The sequence below is a fragment of the Wyeomyia smithii genome, chromosome 1 (assembly GCF_029784165.1).
Source record: "Wyeomyia smithii strain HCP4-BCI-WySm-NY-G18 chromosome 1, ASM2978416v1, whole genome shotgun sequence".
Classification (NCBI taxonomy): Eukaryota; Metazoa; Arthropoda; class Insecta; order Diptera; family Culicidae; genus Wyeomyia; species Wyeomyia smithii.
The window spans coordinates 135010692-135030469 of record NC_073694.1 but is presented as its reverse complement, the minus strand read 5'-3'; the positions used below and the strand labels follow the sequence as shown (position 1 = coordinate 135030469).

At 37.3% G+C, this 19778-nt stretch overlaps 3 protein-coding genes and 1 long non-coding RNA gene across 4 annotated transcripts; 3 read left to right on the top strand and 1 right to left on the bottom strand.

The window, feature by feature from the left end:
• Nucleotides 1–81: 81 nt before the first annotated feature.
• LOC129733981 (uncharacterized) lies at nucleotides 82–922 on the top strand. Its single transcript, XR_008729751.1, has 3 exons — nucleotides 82–354; nucleotides 555–638; nucleotides 707–922. It is a non-coding gene; the product is annotated as an uncharacterized LOC129733981 (long non-coding RNA).
• A 53-nt stretch (nucleotides 923–975) lies between these two features.
• LOC129733980 (structural maintenance of chromosomes protein 3) lies at nucleotides 976–5183 on the bottom strand. Its single transcript, XM_055695637.1, has 3 exons — nucleotides 4933–5183; nucleotides 4807–4867; nucleotides 976–4741 (listed from the first exon to the last, which is right to left on the bottom strand). The coding sequence occupies exon 3, from the start codon at nucleotides 4711–4713 to the stop codon at nucleotides 1108–1110; it is 3606 nt and encodes a 1201-aa protein (XP_055551612.1). The 5' UTR covers nucleotides 4714–4741; nucleotides 4807–4867; nucleotides 4933–5183; the 3' UTR covers nucleotides 976–1107.
• Nucleotides 5184–11155: 5972 nt separating this feature from the next.
• On the top strand, nucleotides 11156–19778 carry LOC129717212 (uncharacterized). The gene is made up of 10 exons (XM_055667065.1): nucleotides 11156–11186; nucleotides 11525–11764; nucleotides 11834–12043; nucleotides 12108–12437; nucleotides 13577–13686; nucleotides 13750–13886; nucleotides 17664–17908; nucleotides 17978–18297; nucleotides 18360–18414; nucleotides 19663–19778. The coding sequence occupies exons 1-10, from the start codon at nucleotides 11156–11158 to the stop codon at nucleotides 19776–19778; spliced, it is 1794 nt and encodes a 597-aa protein (XP_055523040.1).
• LOC129732739 (uncharacterized) lies at nucleotides 12436–14274 on the top strand. The gene is made up of 3 exons (XM_055693915.1): nucleotides 12436–12525; nucleotides 12582–13686; nucleotides 13750–14274. The coding sequence occupies exons 2-3, from the start codon at nucleotides 13129–13131 to the stop codon at nucleotides 14206–14208; spliced, it is 1017 nt and encodes a 338-aa protein (XP_055549890.1). The 5' UTR covers nucleotides 12436–12525; nucleotides 12582–13128; the 3' UTR covers nucleotides 14209–14274.

The window sequence follows — 19778 nt, the reverse complement described above, 5'->3', positions numbered from 1 at the left end:
TGTTTATCCTCAAGAAGAGCTTTCATTTGTGGAGGTTATAAAATATTTCTGGGTAGTAAAATTCGCACGATAAGTTGAAGTTAGAATACGAAGAGCCACATGTACCCTAGCGCCGCATAGTGAGGTGATTCAGTACTAAATTGTCTACTATGTAGAAGCCTTGAGCATCCTGAACAAGTTTGCTGAACACCGCAACCCTCTAGCAGGTCGGAATCGTGAGATTAGTTGAGTTTGGAATACCACAAATTGTGTGCCCACAAGCGCCACGTAGCGGTAAAATTTCACACTGAATTTGCCACCATACAGTAGCCTTTGACCTTCTGAACAAGTTTGCTGAAAACCGCAATTTTCTAGGTACAGTTGAATCCCTCTATTACGACAACTTATATAGCGACGAATCTCTCTATAGCGACATTCTCAATGGTCCCTTCTGCTTCATATTCATAAAAATTATTCGTTTTATTGCGACATTTCTCTATAACGACGGTCCCTTGCGATATCGCTATACGGCGATTCGACTGTAGTCAAAAACACGAGATATCCGCCTATTCCAGGTGATGCTAAACTTTTCGGGAGGTGTTGCAATATTCAAACTGGGTGTTGCAATACTCAGTAAAGCGATTCCAAACTTATGACGGGTAGTGTATATAAACCGATACGTTAAATTATATAAGGTCACTAATATAATGTTCCAAGGACATCGTAGCTGGGATCCACAGAAAATAATAAAATAATCGGTCTAGCTTCGCCATTGTTGCTGTGCCAATCACTGATGCCCGGGGAAGCGACTCCACCAGAACCCTAATTGACAACACGTTTATTAACGGACAGGCGACAACGGCTTTACTTCCTCATGCGATGAAAGGCGTGATCCCAGAGATTTTTCGCCTCAGCGTGGTTGGCGGAGATGTTACCAACTACGCTAGGCCTCTTGCATTTATTCTGGTAATCTTTGAAATAATTTGAACAATAGTGTTATTCTTAATACGAATGCTTAATTTATTGATCGTTATTAAAATTGTTTTATAATGAAGTTTCTAAAGAACTTATTGTTAGGTATATGAAGTCATTAATCATTTTTTATGAAACTACAGTTTGTAGACAAATTTAACCATGAGTTGTATCGTCCTCTACGAAATCTCTGGCAATTTCTCTTGTAACACAATCGACATGGCTCACTTTGTTTCTAAAACGCACTCCATAAAATTTGTGAGCATTCTCCAATAATTCTGGTCTGAACGTAGTTGTGATGAACTGGGCTTTGTCACTCAATTCATGGATCATATCTGCAACCGCTTTTCTGTGTTGAGCATCCAAAGCTTGATCGATTTCATCAAACAAATAAAAAGGAGCCGGGTCGCACTTTTGGATTGCAAATATCAATGCTAGGGCAACCAGTGACTTTTGCCCTCCAGATAACTGGTTCATTTCACGCATTTCAGCATCCACACCGGTAAAAGAGACTCTAATGCCGATGCCGGTAAAATCATCCGATGTTTCAACCTCCTTTTCCATATCATTACCTTCTGTATCATTATGAGTTCTTAAGATCAAATGGCCTGCACCCTGAGGTACAAGCTTCTTGAAAACTTCAGTAAAATTAGCAGCGACCTGTCGAAAAGTAAACTGTATAGCTTCTACTTTACGCATTTCCAAATTTTGCATTAATTCTCGAATCTTTTCTCCTCCAATGTCCAGTTCTTCCTTTCTTTTATAGAGCTTTTCTTTTTGCTCAGAAAAACTAAGAAATTGATCCAAGGCTTTCTTGTTTACATGATTATACTTTTTTAAATGGTGGTTTGCTTTCTCCAGCTCTTTAAATAACTGTTTTAATGACATCCTTTGATATGACGGATCAACTTGTGGAAGCGCACCAAGACTAGCGATTTTCTCAGTACACTCTTCAATTTTTTGATGCAGCAAGTTTTCTTTAGCTGCCCATTTCTCCATACGTTTTGAATCTTCTTCCATTTTCTCTTGAGCTTCTTTCTCTTTTTGCAACCAAACTTCCAATTCTTTTTGAAATGCTTTTTGTTGCTTGACTGCCTCACTGACCTTTTTATCTATTTCATCCAAATCTGTTAACACTTTTTTGATTCGTTTCTCAGTTGATGTTAATTCGTTGCGACAATTGTTAAGTTGTCGTTTACGGTCTTCGACCGATATTTCTTGCAGCGCTTGTACCAGTTCATCTTTGCGGCGGAAGAGATTATTAGTTAGCAAATTTTCCAGTTTATTTTTTGTTACCTCCAAACTCATACGAGAAGTAAACGCTTCTTTATTCTCTTGATTTAATCTGCGTATTTCATCATTCAACTGATCAACTTCATGTTGATCTTGAACAGATAACTGGGACATAAGTTCCTGGTGTAATTCATTCTCCAATCCATCCTTGGTACTGTTCATTGCCTCTAGGTTCGCCTTGCATTGCGCAAGGGATCGCTCCTTTGGATTTCTAAATCGTTCAATTCTTGTCAATTCGTCTTTCATCAATCGTATATCGGCCTGAATTTTCTCAAACGCATCCTTAGATTTCCCTTGTTTCGTTTCTGTTTTTTGCATTTCTGACACGACACTATTTATGCTGGATTCTGTTTGTTTTAATTCAGTTTTAAAGCCATTCAACTCCTTTTCAAGGTCCTCGATCATTTGAAGATATTCTGATCGTTTTTTCTGCATCTCCAACCTTGACCGTGAGGTATTGAAATAACCACCCGTCAAACAGCCTTTAGACGACACTTGATCACCTTCTAATGTCACGCAGTCCAATCCTGTGCTTTTGGCCAATTCTGTAGCGCGTTCTAGATTACGACATATCAATGTTTTTCCAAATATGTACCTTAATGCTTTATCATACTGTTCTTCATATCTCAACTTAGATATCATTGGAATCGAATCGGGATCCTCTGGGTAGTCGTGTATTCTAACTTGTAAACGGTTCAAGGGCATAAATGTAACCTCTCCCGGTAGCTTCAATTTGTTCATTTCCTTAAGAATCTGAGTTCCTACACGGTCGGATTCAACAATATGATGAAATAATCTGTTTCCTGCAGTGACCTCAACAGCGGTATAAATAGATTTATCGCAATTGAAATTTTCAATTACTGGGCCAAAATATGCATTGGCTATTTCAGCATATTGACCTCCACGCTGTTGAAAACTTTCAAGTACTTTTCGAACGGAATCTCGTCCATTTAAGATAGGCTTGCCTGCCATTGATCGCAAAGCTTGATCTGCCTTGGCAAGTTCTTCTTTGTTCCCCGACAACGTGTGAGTAACTTGAGTTTCTTTTTTCCAAATGTCATTTCGTATACTTTGATAATGATCCTTTTTCTTTTTCAACTCATAATAATGTTTGTTATGCTCATCTATTTGCACTCTCAGCTGCTCAAAGGCTTCGCTATGTTCTTCAATCTTTTTTTCCAACTCTTTTTGTTTAGTAGCATCTCTCTTCAAATCCTCTTGTAACTTACTTTGATGAGCAATTTTATCTTTGATTTGTTTATTCAGAGACTTCAGTTCTCCTTGAATCCACTTGTCCCTTTCTTCCTTTGAAGAAAATTGAGATCCTCGACCCTGTTTGGCGTAAAGTTCTTTACGTTTTTGCTCTTTCAAATTAAGCTCTCGCGAACATTCTTCTTCTTTTCTGCGCATAGCTTCATAGCGTGGACGTACCGCTTCTAATTCTTTTTCTTTTTCTGCAATTGTAATTTTCAATCTTTCCAACTCCTGCTCAGCTCGCTCTTTCGATTTATTGTCACCTTGAACTTCATCAGTAAGATCAGAAATAGTCAGATCCAATTTCGTTTTCTCTCGAAGTAATTGTTGATGTTCAGTTGTTAGGACTGATTTTTCATCTTTAGTTGTAGAAACATCCTTCTTGGCATCTTTTAGTAGTTTTTGTATGTTCTTGCTTCGCTCTTGCGCCTTTTGGATTTCCTGAGTGAACATCTTTTGTTTGTCACCGGAGCTTTTTCTTTGCGATTCCAGCTCATCAAGAAGCTTTTTGTTTTCTTTCAGCTCAGTTTCATGAATGATGTATTCAAGAGTACGGCGAGCTTTGTCCCATTTTTGATATTCCTTCAACTCCTCTTTTTCCTCTTCTAATGTCTTTAGTCTGTCTTCAATAGTCCTCAAAAATTCAGTAATTTTTTCAACCTTTCCTTCTGTCTCTTTCAAAATATTCATAGATTCTTCCTTTCGCTCATCGTAAACTCTTGTTCCAGCTACCTCACGCAACAGTTTCAAGCGATGGGAATCTGGAGCAGTTGCCATTTGATTAATTTTACCTTGTTTTACAATATAGTATGGATTAGAGTTTGAAAAACCTGCGGACTCTAATAGGTTGACAACTTCCGACCGGGGAACCACTTTTTTGTTCAAAAAGTATTGATCTTTTTTAGCTCCAATCACTCGACGCAAGAATATTTCTTCCTTGTCGATCGGAACTCGGTTGTCCGAATTATCAAATATTATTTCAACATAGGCTGACATAGCTCGAGCGCCAGTTCCTTCGTGTAACAAAGCTTGACGTTGCTCTGGGCGTAAATGTGTGAACTCATCACTTAGCACAAACTGTATCGCATAGAAAAAATTGCTTTTTCCTGATCCATTGCGACCAACTACAACGTTATGGCGTTTATCAAAAGGTTCAACAACTGTTTGTTCCCGATAGCTTTTAAAGCCCTGAATGATTACTTGTTTAATATGCATGCTGAGGCTCCTTTTTTTGCTTATATTTCTGAAAAGAATAGTAGGTAGGTATATGAACGCTGTACTCTTACTTATAAGGATTGTTTAAGTTACCAAAAGAACCCTTTTAGCGTTTTCAATTCAGATTACTTCATTGGCGAAACTGTTTATCGTTCTTAACGTATTTTAAATAAAATGTTGTTAATAATTTATTTTAAACCTTTATAGGAAAATTATTACCTGTTTTGCTGGAAATTTTTTCGAATGGTCGCAATTCGGCGGCCTTGGCTGCTTAAATAATTTGTAAACGAATAACTTAAAACACCATTCTTTAAAAGCCAGTCTACGCTGAAGTTGTTCAAATAATGTAACACATCACAAGAAAATAGTTCAAAAATGCAGTAATGTTTTATATATGAGGCCAAATTATACTAAATATCAAATGACGCTCAGTTTTCGTCTTGGGATGTTCATATTCTCGAAAAATATCATGCTTATCGGTATCAACAGCAGTATCGATACTGAATATTGGCATACTAAGGGCATCTTCAGCGGTGGTCTATTTTTGAAACAACTTTATACTAGATTTACACCAGCGAAACCTAAATAGAACCAGCTAATATAGACCAACTTTTCGTTCTCCGCACCGGTGTTGTATATCTTGTTGTTTTAAACCGCTGACATCTGTCACACTGTCAACAATTCAACCCCATGCTATCAGTTAATGAGACTTGTTATAATAAAAAGCACTCAATGTTTACCAAACGGAAATTCGATAATCTTTTCGCACATTAAACGATTACTTTGGCAAGACACTTTATACGCAAGACTTTATGGGTTTGATGGTTTGACCCGAGCGTCAGTGACACTTCTCAGGATGGATTGGTATGATCAAAAAATATCTGCGACAAGTAGGGCTTCGGAGGATAGCGAAAAATATTTGATCGCGTAGATGTTCATCTTCCGTTTTCGTCTCATCAATCTTTCAAAATCTTGCAGTTCTTCAAACTTGGGTTGGGTTTTGAGGATATTGAAACAAGCATGGGGTGGCATTGCGCAGCTCGATTCGAACGATTTTCGCTATTTTCGAGTAGATCACATACTGCCAGTTATGCTTCAAGCTTAAAAGGAGCTGTCATTGTCATTTGTCCTGCGGCTCATCTAACTCGCAAAGTCGAGAAAATACGAAAAACGAAACATAACGCCCTCCAGCGAATATTTAGTTTTGTTTGAGTTGCTCGAAACGAAATGCGCGATGTCACCCCAGCATTTTGAACGTTGTCAGTTCAGTGTCTTCGAGGAACATTTTTCTGGCCTCTTAAGGTCTTCTCTAGTCCCACTACAATTAAGGCGGCTAACAAAAAGCCAACATATTTGTCATCCTGGTGGCTGATGGTTGCAAACCAAGTAGTTGAACCTACGGTTATGGTCTTCCAGTATTCCCCCTTCTGCTGGTCGGTTTCCCTGAAGCCGAAAACGACAAACCTGTTCATTTTCTGCTTCAGAAAAGCCACAAAAATTCACAAGAATTGTCATAAAAAATCTTTGTTTTGTTTATTCCCCAACACTCGCAAAACGCTTATATGAAAATAGCTAAAAATGAGGTATTCAATTAAAATATGACATTTTACCCACCTATTGGTAGCGTACAAAGGGTTTTAGAACGATCTATGTTTTGTCCCAAAAACTGACAAAAATAGACCAAAATGTATACCAGTTTCAATTTTTTTCGATTTAGACACAGAACGGAAGGTCAACTTCAGGTATATGATCGAACAGAAAGTGCACACAAAAAGGACTGAAAAATGACAATTGAATTTTCTGTGCTTTCGGGCAATATTTATTTGTCGTGTACGTTTATGCCGCTTTGCCAGTGGTATAATGTGGCATAATTTATTCGATGTTTTGAATTGACGGTTATTTCAACAGTTTAACCCGTTTAATACAATCTATTACGTTCGATGCAAAAACGTTTTGGGTAAAATTCGCAATTATTCACATTTGTGGAGTTTGTCATATTACAATAGTGTAACGAAGGTATCGTAATCGACAAATGTTGATTTGAAACACGAACAACAATCAAAAAATCGTGCGTTTTAAAACGTTGATGTTGCAATTCTTCCATTTACAATTGTACCATGTGTCATAGACGGCTATTTTTGAAAATTGTTAAAATTTAAAATGCAGCTCGTGAGTTTTTTTTTTTTTTCAATTAAAGAAAGTACTTTGAGTTTTTGAAAATTATGGCACAGATGGATTTTTTAACGCAAATTTTCCGAATATTTATAATAAATGAATCACATTTTTATTCGAAAATGAAATTTATAAACTATTTTCATCCTCTTATAAGATTATATTAAATGTTTTGCCGATTGACTCTTGTCCATTCTGGAGAATATAGATTTTCTACTCATTGATGTGACATGCGACATGCCATTTAAATAAAAATGAGCTGAATGAGGTTAATTAAAATCAGGTTAGCTTCTAGAGCAACGAATAATGCGATTGTAAGAGGTACCGGTTTCATTGTGCAGTCTTTTTTTTTAAATCTGATAAAAATCTAATCGTGATTCGAAAAAATGCGCTCGAGCAGGCAGAAATCAGTAAAAATCTGCACACATTTTGAGAAAGTCATAGGAAAAAAAATGAAGTTAACCTTCCCGCATAATCAATAACCATAAAACGTGCCTAACAACTAGTTCGGGATATAGTTTCGACTGTATGGGGTATCGTTAAACCATATGGATTATCATCCGTTTATGGTTATTGATTATGCGGGATGGAGATTGAAAAATACCGCACATACCTGCTATTCAAAACAAATCATCGTTTTGCTGACAAATCTGGTATCTTTGCTGACAACCGAAAGTGACAACCTTACAGAACACTAAAAAAGGATCGAAATGCGTCGTAACCTGAGAATACTCCGAAGTAATCAATGTCATTATTTTCGAGTAATCAAAGGTAACCATCAACAATCAATGACAAATAAACTCAGGTACGAGTAGTAAAAATTTATTTTATCATTAATCCACTTTTCGGGTTTTTTGCATGCATTTGAATGTCGTTCCATTTTGACATAAGAGTGCTTTTTAGATGGATGAGGGCCCAACTAACAAACCCCCGACTAAGGAGCAACTGGTAAGCGAATCACCATTGTATATCAATAGTGCCTTACCTCTAGCGTTCGTTCATATATGGAAACATTCGTATAATACATAACGCGCTCAGGGGAGAGGTGGAGGAAAGGTATCCAGCGAAGTGTTACACTGCATAAGACCACCATGCAAATTTGCGTTACTTAGTTGATGGGGGTTTTGAAAATTGCCAAATTTCACGTTACGTAATATACGAATATTCTTTAAGAGGACTCTAAACGAGATGGTAATTAGAGACTTGAAACAAAAGATGCGACTCTCACTTTATGTAACTCGTGTTAATAATCTGATTATTTTCACAGTTTAAAGGAGTAGATTACTGAAAAACAATAAAGGAACAGTTCTACAATCATCTATGCCAGTATCTGAGTCAGCTGTTTTGAAGAATGCTAGAGGCAAGACACTGCGTAACCCAATAGGTGATTAGTATTGTGAGTTTCACTGAAACTTGTTCGCCGCGCTATAAACCGCAACTCTGAAACCAAATGCCCTTCTTGGTTGCAGAGTCGATTTTATTTTCTTTGGGACACTAAACAACAGCCAAAATTAAATCTACCTGCTTTGGCAACCCTTTCCAAAATCAAAACAAACTTCGATTCTGGCAGCACACTGAAGGCGACAGCAGGGGTGCCAGGTTTACAGATTAATCTAACATAAATTGATATCATAATGCTTGAAACAGAAACCACAAAGTGAGTATATGATGCGATAGATTTTCCTCTGGTGATTAGTAATCCTTTTTAGTCTCCACTGTCTCCAGCAGTGATTTCTTCAAAGATTTTCCCGATACTTTAACAATGAAGGTTGATGCAAATGAAAACAGCATACATCTGGCAACTCAGCGCGGCCTTTGATTCAAGCGCGGTGTTTGGATTAGACCGCGTTCAGTTTTGGGCAAATCTCTTAATAATCCTAACAAAAAGAAACAACCGGTGTCATCTTGCAACCTGGATAGCTCAACCCAACGCGTGAAAGTCCTTCACTAGTTGGACTACGAATTTAGTGCAACGAGCAAAATTCGATTGTATTCATTGTTACTAAGTGTTTATCGTTGCATTTTCAGACACTCCTCTAGTTACATCAAAATCTTTCTCATCAAATCTTTGAATCTTCAAATCTTTGAATCTTTCTCATCAAATCTTTGAAGTCATATTATCGTTGTTGTGATGTTGGTGTATAGAAACATAGTAAAACGGTATGTCAAAAGTACAACCGGCTATATTGCAAAAAAAATGCCAAAGACTAAAGTTGTTTATTAAAACAACCGATGACCAAAATTCATCGCATCTTACAATATACTATTTCGATGCATTCAAATTATAAATCCGGTAAAGCTACATACCTTGCTACTGATATTCATTCATTTTAGAAGCAATTCACAACTTGAAACACATGAATTTGCGATTTTCATTTGCTTAGTTAGTAAGAATCTATTAACAAGTAGAAAAAGTTATTTGCTGTCGCTTGGTGATGCCTCGTCTTCAACCGTACAAAATAAAAAAACGCTTCCCCACTCGTGCCTACTTGTTGATCAAACCGTTTCACCATGTGCTATACGCTATGGTTGGGAAGTTAATGTGATAAATAAATGATAGATATTAATATCTATATCAACCATTACCGAAATATTTTTCATGAAATAAAGTTGTCAAGCCCCTAGAAATAATGTGTTTTCCTTCTTACAGATGCTTAGCAGGGTTAACCTGTAGTGTTTTCGCCGACAGATTTATACCAGTGTGTTTGATTGATTTCGATAAAAGTAGTATAAATTTTGTTTATTTTCCGTGTAAAAAGCGTTCTTTCCACCCCTAGGGAGCGCTGCAAAATTCACTGAGCACTTAGCAGTTTTCGTATCACAGATGACCTTCCGTTCTGTGATTTAGATCTGGTATAAAACAAAATCTACACCACCGGTGCAGCAGTGAATTTGAATTTGTTCCAAAAAAATAGAACAAAACCACGATTTGGACCACCGCTGAAGATGCCCTAAAGCTCCGTATTGGCGATTTTACGGCATCCTTAAGGGCATCTTCAGCGGTGGTCTATTTTTGAAACAACTTTATACTAGATTTACACCAGCGAAACCTTAATAGAACCAGCTAATATAGACCAATTTTTCGTTCTCTGCACCGGTGTTGTATATCTTGTTGTTTTAAACCGCTGACATCTGTCACACTGTCAACAATTCAATACCCCATGCTATCAGTTAATGAGACTTGTTATAATAAAAAACACTCACAACAAACGGAAATTCGATCATTTTTACGCACATCAAACGATTACTTTGGCGAGACATTTTATATCCACAAGACTTTATGGATTTGACGGTTTGACCCGAGCGTCAATGATAGATTGGTATGATCTAAAATTCCTGCTACAAGTAGGGTTTCGGAGGATAGCGTAAAATATTTGATCGCATAGGTCACATACTGCTTCAAGCTTAAAAGGGGCGGCTCATCTAACCCGCAAAGTCGAAAAATACGAAAAACGAAACATAACGCCCCCCAGCGATCATTTAGTTTTGTTCGAGTTGCTCGAAACGAAATGCGCAATGTCACCCCAGCATTTTGAACGTTTTCAGTTCAGTGTCTTCTAGTAACATTTTTCTGGCCTCTTAAGGTCTCCTCTAGTCCCAATACAATTAAGGCGACGGTTATGGTCTTTCAGAATTCCCCCTTTTGCTGGTCGGTTTCCTTGGTGCAAAACGATTATATGGAAATAGCCAAAAATGAGGTATTCAATTGAAATATGACATTTTACCCACCTATTGGCAGCATACAAAGGGTTTTAGAACGATCTATTTCTTGTTCCAAAAAGTGACAAAAATAGACCAAAACGTATACCAGTTTCAATTTTTTTCAATTTAGATCTGGTATAAAACAAAATTTACACCACCGGTGCATATAGTCACTGTATTTTACTAGTCTGGCGGAGTGGGGAACCATGCAACTGGCAACCCACTTTTTCACATTAAAATCCTGACACCACTGGATATAATTCATGTCTCGCCAAACATGTGAAAAGGGCCCATGTGCCAAATGTAAACAAACCGAGATTTAATGTTTTTTCAATTTAAACATGTCTAATCTACCCTTGCGTGTAAGAATTTTTGATTGAAATAATCATTTCATAGGTTTTATCTGCGAATTAAAAAAGGGCCCATCTCCATTTCAATCACTATTACGATGAGCCCTGGGATACACAGGGGCCTAAGTCGCAATCTGCATAGTTTGCTGATGGGCCCTTTTACCTATTCAGATCAGAATGTCAGTGCTCGTGTTTCGAACAAAATTATTTAGTGTAATATGGAGGGTGATAATTTCGAAGTGTTGTTGCGTAAGTTTTTATAAATAAATTATTTGATTCAGTGTTGTTATGAATAATTCTTGTAGAAGCAGCATCAGAGATTTTACGGTGTGATGAAGCTGTTAATTCATTCAGTACTCCGGTCGTAGGCCGATATGAAGAGGTAGAAGCAAACAAAAGTCTTTTTGATTTATCTGCCTCATTCCGTGATGTTGTCACTTCCACTCCTCGACGTGCAGCATCGTATTTTACTCAACCTGAGAGTATTCCTTTGGATTTATCGCAAACCATGACAGAGGATGAAGCATTGGATCTGTCAACGAAACAGTATAGGAGTAGCAGTGACATGGATTCTCCAATCAATTAAGTTGTGTTGAAAGTTCAACGGCAGGGCGTAGAAGTATCTGGCGATAGGCCATTAAATTTAGTAACAGCTAGCAACATTGCAACCTTCTCCAGTCATTGCAAAAGATTTTCGAAAGAATCAGTAGTTCCGAGCACACAAGTTATAGAGAATGCAATCGCTAAGCCGAATTCCGTCAACTCATCTGCTAGTTGTCAAAATTTAGCATTAAACACATCGAAGTTTGCAATTTCCGTATTACCGGGTAAGTAAAAAATAGATTACACTCATCAAAACAAAACACATCAACTTCAACGGTTGTGTATATTTTCAGACACACAATTTTTAGATACAAGTTTGAAAAACAAAAATGACAGCGAAAGAAACAATGAGACTGATGACGATGATAGTGTTGATATGCCATTAGGTGATGCATCATTGCTGAACGACCTTTCTATATTCGAGTACTTCGAACCGTACCAGCATATATCTATTTTAGAAGAGGAAATTGTTGATGTGGCCAATGAAACCGAAATTGAGGAAGGTATTCTTTTATTGTGTACAGGCCGTATGTATTGTAGTTTAACGCAAGATTACACTAATTGCAGAAAAACGAATGCTAAGAAAGCGACCGTATACAACAACAAGGCTGTCCAGATCACCATTACTAGAAAATGGGTATAGGGCGGATGATGTATACAATAACACGGATGTTCTCATTAATATGGTGGCCACAGATGATTTGGAAAAGGAAAATTTCACCCGTAAAAAAAATGCAGAAAGTGAAATTGTGAAAAATAAAAATCTTAAAACAAGGGGCTTGCGATATAAATGTACAAACGGTAGTACAAGCGCCGCTCGAAGCATTAGAGAGAGAGCTGCCGCTGTTCAAAGCTTAAATGCTACCAAAAATACAGCGACAAGCTTAGAGAACAATTGCTGAAACATTTTCTTATGCTAACCATCTCTGCCCAGAATCAATTTCTGGCAAATCATATCTCAGTTTCACATGTTAGCCGCCACAGGGTATTTTCAATGAAATATTGCTAACGTTCACATTATTGATCTTATTTTTATTGCAGGTTACTAATTCAACAAGAGAGATAACTCGAGTGTATTTCTTGCCTGGAGGAAAAGGTATGGTGAAAGTTTGTAAGACCATGTTTTTAGCGACGTTCGACATAAAAGCAAAAAAGTTCGGATCATTGCATCAAAGTTGGTTAACGGCATGTGCATTGCGCAGGATGACCAACGCTCCCACAATTGCAATCGAAACAAGTTATCGGCTGCAGACATAACATGCATAGAAGAGCATATCCTGTCATTTCCTTCGTGTACCTCTCACTACATGAGAGAGAAGTCTTCGAAGCTGTATCTTTCGAGCGATTTAAATATTAGAAAGATGTACGAGCTATACGAGAAAAAATGTATAGAAACGAGAACCCGTCCCGTACATTACAACTCGTACAGACTCATTTTTAACAGCTTCAACTTGGCTTTAGAAAACCACGGGTAGATACCTGCAACCAATGTGACAAACTAGCTACAGAAATAAAAGTAGTTACTGATTTTGCTCTGAAGCAAGATGCAGAACTCAAACTGACAGCTCACCAACAAAAAGCGAAAGTTATGTACGATGAGAAACGACGAGATAGGGAGGAATCTAATATCAATTCCTGTGTTAGAGTAGCATCATTTGACCTCCAGAAATGTTTACCCACACCCTTTCTCAGATGTGGACAAGCTTTTTATCGTCGGCAGCTATATACTTTAAATTTATCGGTTTTTGAGTCTTATAACGGAAAGAATGAAGCTTACTGTTATTTATGGAATGAGTCGATCGCGCGTAGAGGAGCACAGGAAATCGGGTCATGTATTTTGTACGACGTGCAACGAGTTCTGAATTCAACACCCTCCAACAAAACACAGACTGAACCTTTGAAATTGATTTACTACTCGGACAGGTGCAGCGGGCAAAATCACAACTTTATCATGTGCATGATGTTTTTGAACATCATCGATCAGTGCCAACGAGAAGGACGGGAAGCTACCATTATTCATAAATTCATGATTTCAGGGCATTCGCACATGGAGGTAGATTCCATTCATGCGGCCATCGAGCGATCAAAAAAGCGAAGCACTATCGATATTGAAACTCCTAGAGACTGGGCGCTATTCATTAGTCAGGTGAGACGATGTCAATATTTTAATATTTCTGAGATTTCATTTGCATACGTTTGCATTTTTCAGGTACGACGTAAAATCCCCATAAATGTAGTTGAACTAGACCAAACAAAATTTTTGGCGTTGAAAAACCTTAACATACGATTCAACCGTCCTAAATATAATACGGACGGTCCGGTCATAAAATTGCGGGACATTATATGGTTTGAATACCGAACAACTGCACCAGGGCGCGTGTTTTATAAACAGAATGTTGAGGATGACTATAGCTGCTTTATAGCAATCAATGAAGCACCGCACTCAGAACCTTATTATTTAACTCCACTCAACTTGGAGCCAATACCTTTATCGCAGGAGAAGCTGGAGGACCTGCGAAACCTCCTCCCATTTGTAAGCAACAAGCAATATTATGAGGTGATGCTTAAAAATTTAGTGGTTAAAAAGCGTGGACGAAAAAAGTTAAGTAAATGCGACGATCATTTCGAAGATGATATGGACAGGCTTGAGGAAGAATATATAAAATGAATATATCCGTGTACTTACGTAAAAAATTTATTATAAATATCAATAAAAATAATTAGTACGGATATTCGATAGCAAAATTGTACACTGTTTCACTTACTCGAGAAAAACTTCATTGATGTGCCTGGAATATAATTTCAAAGCGAGGGATTTTACTCATTTTGCTGAATGTTAATTTCCTCCTTATCTCAATAGAATATATAAAATTCGTGTACATTAAGATAATAAAAAAAGGTAATAAAGTCATAGTTGATTCACGTACAAATACTGCTGTACAATATATGTAAACGTATAAAACATTTTAATGTAAAATAAACCATTACACCCTGAATTAAGTCAAAAGGGCCCATCTCCATTGTAACAAAATTAGGGGCCTATGTTTCAGGGCCTATATCCAGAATTAGTACCAATAGGGCCTAAGTCCAATTAACCCTACTTTTAGAAAGATAATCATCTTGCAAGTTTATTTTTCGCGTACAGCGCCGTTTAATGATTACTATTAAACAAAAAAAAATGATTTTATTGATTATTGAGAAAAAAGGATTTGTTTTACTGGTGCGATTTTTCTTTTGACATTTACTCAATGTTTACATTGTTGCACATGGGCCCTTTTCACATGTTTGGCGAGATGTTGCATATGACTTCTTTGAAAGTAAACATTTCGGCACCAACAATGCAAAGGGGCGTATCTAACAAATATAAACAAACTGCTTTTTTCATTGAAACAGATACTCGATACTCCAACAAATTGTATAGCTCCATCAAATTTCATGAACAACAATTTTTAAAGTCATATTTTTAATATATACAAAAGGGCGTAGTTAAATTTTTGATAAATTCCACTCCTCTGTTGCGCCCTTTCGTTTGTATGTGAGGGAAAGGGCCGAACTGACAGCTCAGTTTGCAATGTGGCGAAATGTGTACTCTCTTGTTTTTTTCAAAATTTCCTTTGAAATAGTGCTAATTTCTATAAGTTTTTTCTGCTTTCAACCAGGAACTTGTCCATGGAATTCCCTAGCTTCCAGCTGCTTCTAGGTAATGAAAACTACATAATATCAAACTGCAAACTGCACGATGATTTCTTTTGGATAAATTTTAGATGCAGCAGCAATTTTAGTAGAAGAAAATGCTATTACTGGTGATGAAGTTCCCTACGCAGGCTGTTTCGTAGAATTGAATAGATCTGAAGATCAAAATTTTGAATCACCGAGCAAGTGCTTCAATTCCAACAATTTGGAACTTTCTGCAGTGTCATTCAACAATGTACATTGCTCAACACCCAAAATTGACCGAAGTGAAACGTATTACACTTATGATCGACAACAAAGCTCGTTCGGATCTACTGAATACTCCAGTGCTCTAGACCTCCGAATGGTCAAGAAAAAAGATGATTCACATTTGAACTGCAGTGTGTCTTCAGTACACAATCGGAGTGTTTGTAGTGACATAGAAAACCGATCTGTATATTCTAATCCGCGAGAATTTCTACCAGCTCCAAGGAAATATCAAAACCGAACACGATACGCTTGCCACAATCGACGAGAATTGTCAAACCTAAATATTAATTTGGTTCAATCGGAACACACCTACTCTCGGGCTCGAGACAACGCACGACACTTTTCATCTCGAAGTTGGCAAGTGTCTGCTGTGCATCGGGACGATTCGGATGGTGAAAACAAAATTCTTTTTTTTTTTTTTTTTTAATAGGGGGGGAATGTTTGTAATGATTTATTTATGTACTAATATCTATTCAGAATTAATATTGTGTGTTCTGCCACAAATGGTGACATTTCAACACTATTATACATATTTGTACGCTTTTTTATATTATTGAATGTTATCAGCTTTGTAATCAGTTAATGTAATTGTAGGAAAATTATTAAACCTACTTGTCAAGGAAAAAAAAGGAATAAAACAAAACTTAAAATAAACTTAAAATTATCTTTCTGACTATAAAGTGAGCTAATCGTTGCAATTGAGGATTGCAACGATTTTTGTCGGAATTTGTTGATAATTTGGCTTGACATATTTTCTAATGTTTCTACATTAGTGAGCCTATGTAGCTCGTTTGTGCTAAACCAGGGAGGACGCTTCAAAATCATTTTCAAAAGTTTATTCTGAATCCTTTGAAGTGTTTCTTCCTAGTTGTACAACAACTTGTCCAGATGGGAACTGCATATAACATTGCTGGCCTAAAAATTTGTTTGTAAATTAACAGTTTATTCTTGAGACAAAGTCTAGAATTCCTGTTGATAAGAGGATATAAACATTTGATATACTTATTGCACTTTGACTGGATATTTTCAATGTGCTCCTTGAAAGTAAGATTCTTATCATAAATAAGCCCTAAGTATTTCACTTGATCAGACCAATTTAAGACCACACCGTTCATCCTTATAACGTGGTTATGGGTGGGTTTGAGAAATGAAACTCTTGGCTTATGAGGAAAAATAATTAACTGTGTTTTAGAAGCATTAGGGGAAATCTTCCATTTCTGCAAGTATAAGAAAATATATCTAAACTTTTTTGTAGCCGACTGCATATAACACGAAGGCTTTTTCTGGAATGCGGAAATGCTTGTATCGTCACACAAACAGAGATTTCTCACAACCTGGTGGTAAATCAGGAAGATCAGAAGTAAAAATGTTATATAAGATTGGGCCCAAGATACTCCCCTGAGGCACACCGGCTCTAACAGGCAATCTATTAGATTTACCATTTAGATAGTTAACCTGAAGAGTGCGGTCAGTTAAATAACTTTGTATCATTTTTGTAAGGTAAAGCGGAAAACTGAAATTTGACATTTTAGCTATTAAACCTTTATGCCAAACACTGTCGAATGCCTTTTCTATATCTAGTAGAGCTGCTCTAGTCGAATAGCCTTCAGATTTATGAGTTCGAATCATATTTGTTACTCTAAGTAACTGATGAGTAGTGGAATGCCCATGGCGAAAACCAAACTGCTCATTTGCAAAAATTGAGTTCTCATTAATATGTGTTATCATTCTATTGAGAATTATTCTTTCAAAAAGTTTGCTAATAGAGGAAAGTAAACTAATTGGTCGATAACTTGATGCATCAGCTGGATTCTTTTCGGGTTTTAAAATTGGAGTGACTTTGGCATTTTTCCATTTCGTAGGAAAATGTGCTAGTGCAAAGCATCTGTTAAAAATTTTTACCAAGAAATTCAAAGAGTTTTCGGGAAGTCTTTTGATGAGTATATAGAAAATCCCATCATCTCCTGGTGCTTTCATGTTGTTGAATTTTTTTAGAATAGTTCGCACCTCATTCAAGTTTGTTTCCAATACCTCTTCAGAAAGAAATTCTTGGGTTGTGATCTGATCATACTTTTGGTTTACTTCATTTTCAATAGGACTTACTACGTTCAAATTGAGTGAAAACAAAATTCGAAATGGAGTCTTTATCAACCCTTCGCATGCGGCTACCATACACTGTAGTGGTGTGCATGGCGATATTGAAAATCTCGGCGATGCACTTATTCAAAATCACGATGTCGATTCCACAACTTCTTCTAAATTGAAGTTCGAAGATCTGGATGAGGATTGCAGAGAAGTTTGCGTCGGGAGCAACACTATCATGAACGAATTCGACATAACGGATTATTTTGAGAAATTCAGAAACGAAAGTCTTTTGAGTGATGATGCCGAATATTTACCCGATACAGATAAATGCAACAACGCCGGTAAGCTTTAAAATAAATTAAAATTTTTGTAAATGAAGTAAAAGATAATCCTTTCGTTATTAACTGTAGGTCCATCTGGAAAATTACCAGGAGATTTCGGTTTTCAAGAAATGATCGAGCCCGAAGCAGCGAGAATAAAAGAAAAATGTCGTCGAATCATTAATCATACTGCAAAAACGAAGGGACAAAGCTACATCCGTGATAACGGTACTGTAGTACCCGTAAGAGCTGTAAAGCCAGCATGTAATTGCACAAAACTTAAGTGTAAGGAGAAGTATAGCGAGGATGTGCGACGCCAGTTGTTACAGAATATGTTGGAACTTACAGCTTCTGGTCAGAATCAGTTCCTCAGCAATCATATGGCACTACGGACAACTGCCCGGCCAACGGTAATATTTTACTACAATATCAAGTTGGTTTCAAATCAATTTTCAATACTGCTCATTTTCAGGTGCTTAATTCAAGGAGATTTTTCACGCGTTCCTACTACCTTCCTGCGGTGAACGGTAAGGTCCGCGTTTGTAAAGTCATGTTCATGGCGACATTCGATGTGACAGACAAGAAACTTCGTGTGTTGGCCAGAAAACAATTGAAAGGGCTCGGAATTTCGGCTGATGACATGCGAGCTGAAAACAGTAATCGTAGGAGAATTTCTGATGAACATCAAAATTATATAATCAATCACATTAAATCCTTTCCGTCGTATACCTCCCACTATAGCAGGGAAAAAAGTTCGCGCTTATACTTAAGTAGTGAATTGAACATAATGAAAATGTACAACCTGTACAAAACCAAATGTGCTAAAGATAACTTGAATCCTGTACACTTCAATACATATCGATTACTATTCCGTTCCATGAAACTGGCCTTTAGGAAACCTAAATCAGATACTTGTTGCCAGTGCGACAAGCTAGCTATTCAGCTCAAACTAGCAGAAACGAATGCCGATAGACAAGTAATCCAACGAACGCTCGTAGCCACCAAGCGGTGGCTCAAGCAGCATATTCAAGCAAAAGAGCTGATGTTTCGGTTGCAAAGCACAGTCTTGAAGTCAAGACGGCATCCTTTGATCTCCAAAAATGCTTGCCAACACCACATTTGTTTTGTGGCGCGGCATTCTATAAACGACAATTGTATACTCTAAATCTAACTGTGTATAGCACCTGGCATGGTAGAAATTCGGTTGAATGTTATTTGTGGGATGAGTCCAAAGCTAGGCGAGGATCTCAGGAAATTGCTTCCTGCATCCTCAAGGATTTAATCAATACGGATAAGCGAGTGAAACACGTCATTTACTACTCTGATCGTTGTGCTGGACAAAATCACAATCTTGTCATGTACATGATGTATTCACAGTTTATTGAAAAATGTACACAAGAAGGCCGCGATTTAACGATCTCTCATAAATATATGACTTTTGGCCACAGTCACATGGAAGTTGACTCAGCCCATGCTTGTATTGAGAAGGCGAAAAAAAGATGTACCTCGAATATCGAGACACCCAGAGACTGGGCGATTTTCATTGCGTCAATTCAGCGAAGAGTACCGTTCCAAGTGACTGAAATGGACCAAAAAGAGTTTTTGGCGTTCAAAGAGCTAGAGCAATACTACAGAAGACCAAAATCAAATACGCAAGGAGAACCTGTGCGCTTTAAAAATATTTCGATATTTGAGTACAGAACGTCAACTCCTGGAATTGTTTACTTTAAGTATGACTTGCTAGCAGAAGAGTTTTTTAAAATTCGATCTTACAGATCATGAAACGAAGAATGTAGTTCTGGCCCCACTCGCCACTGAGCCTCTTCCCCTATCGAACGAGAAAATGGAAAATTTAAAAAGTACCAAAGTTGTACCTACCAGTCTAACCTAA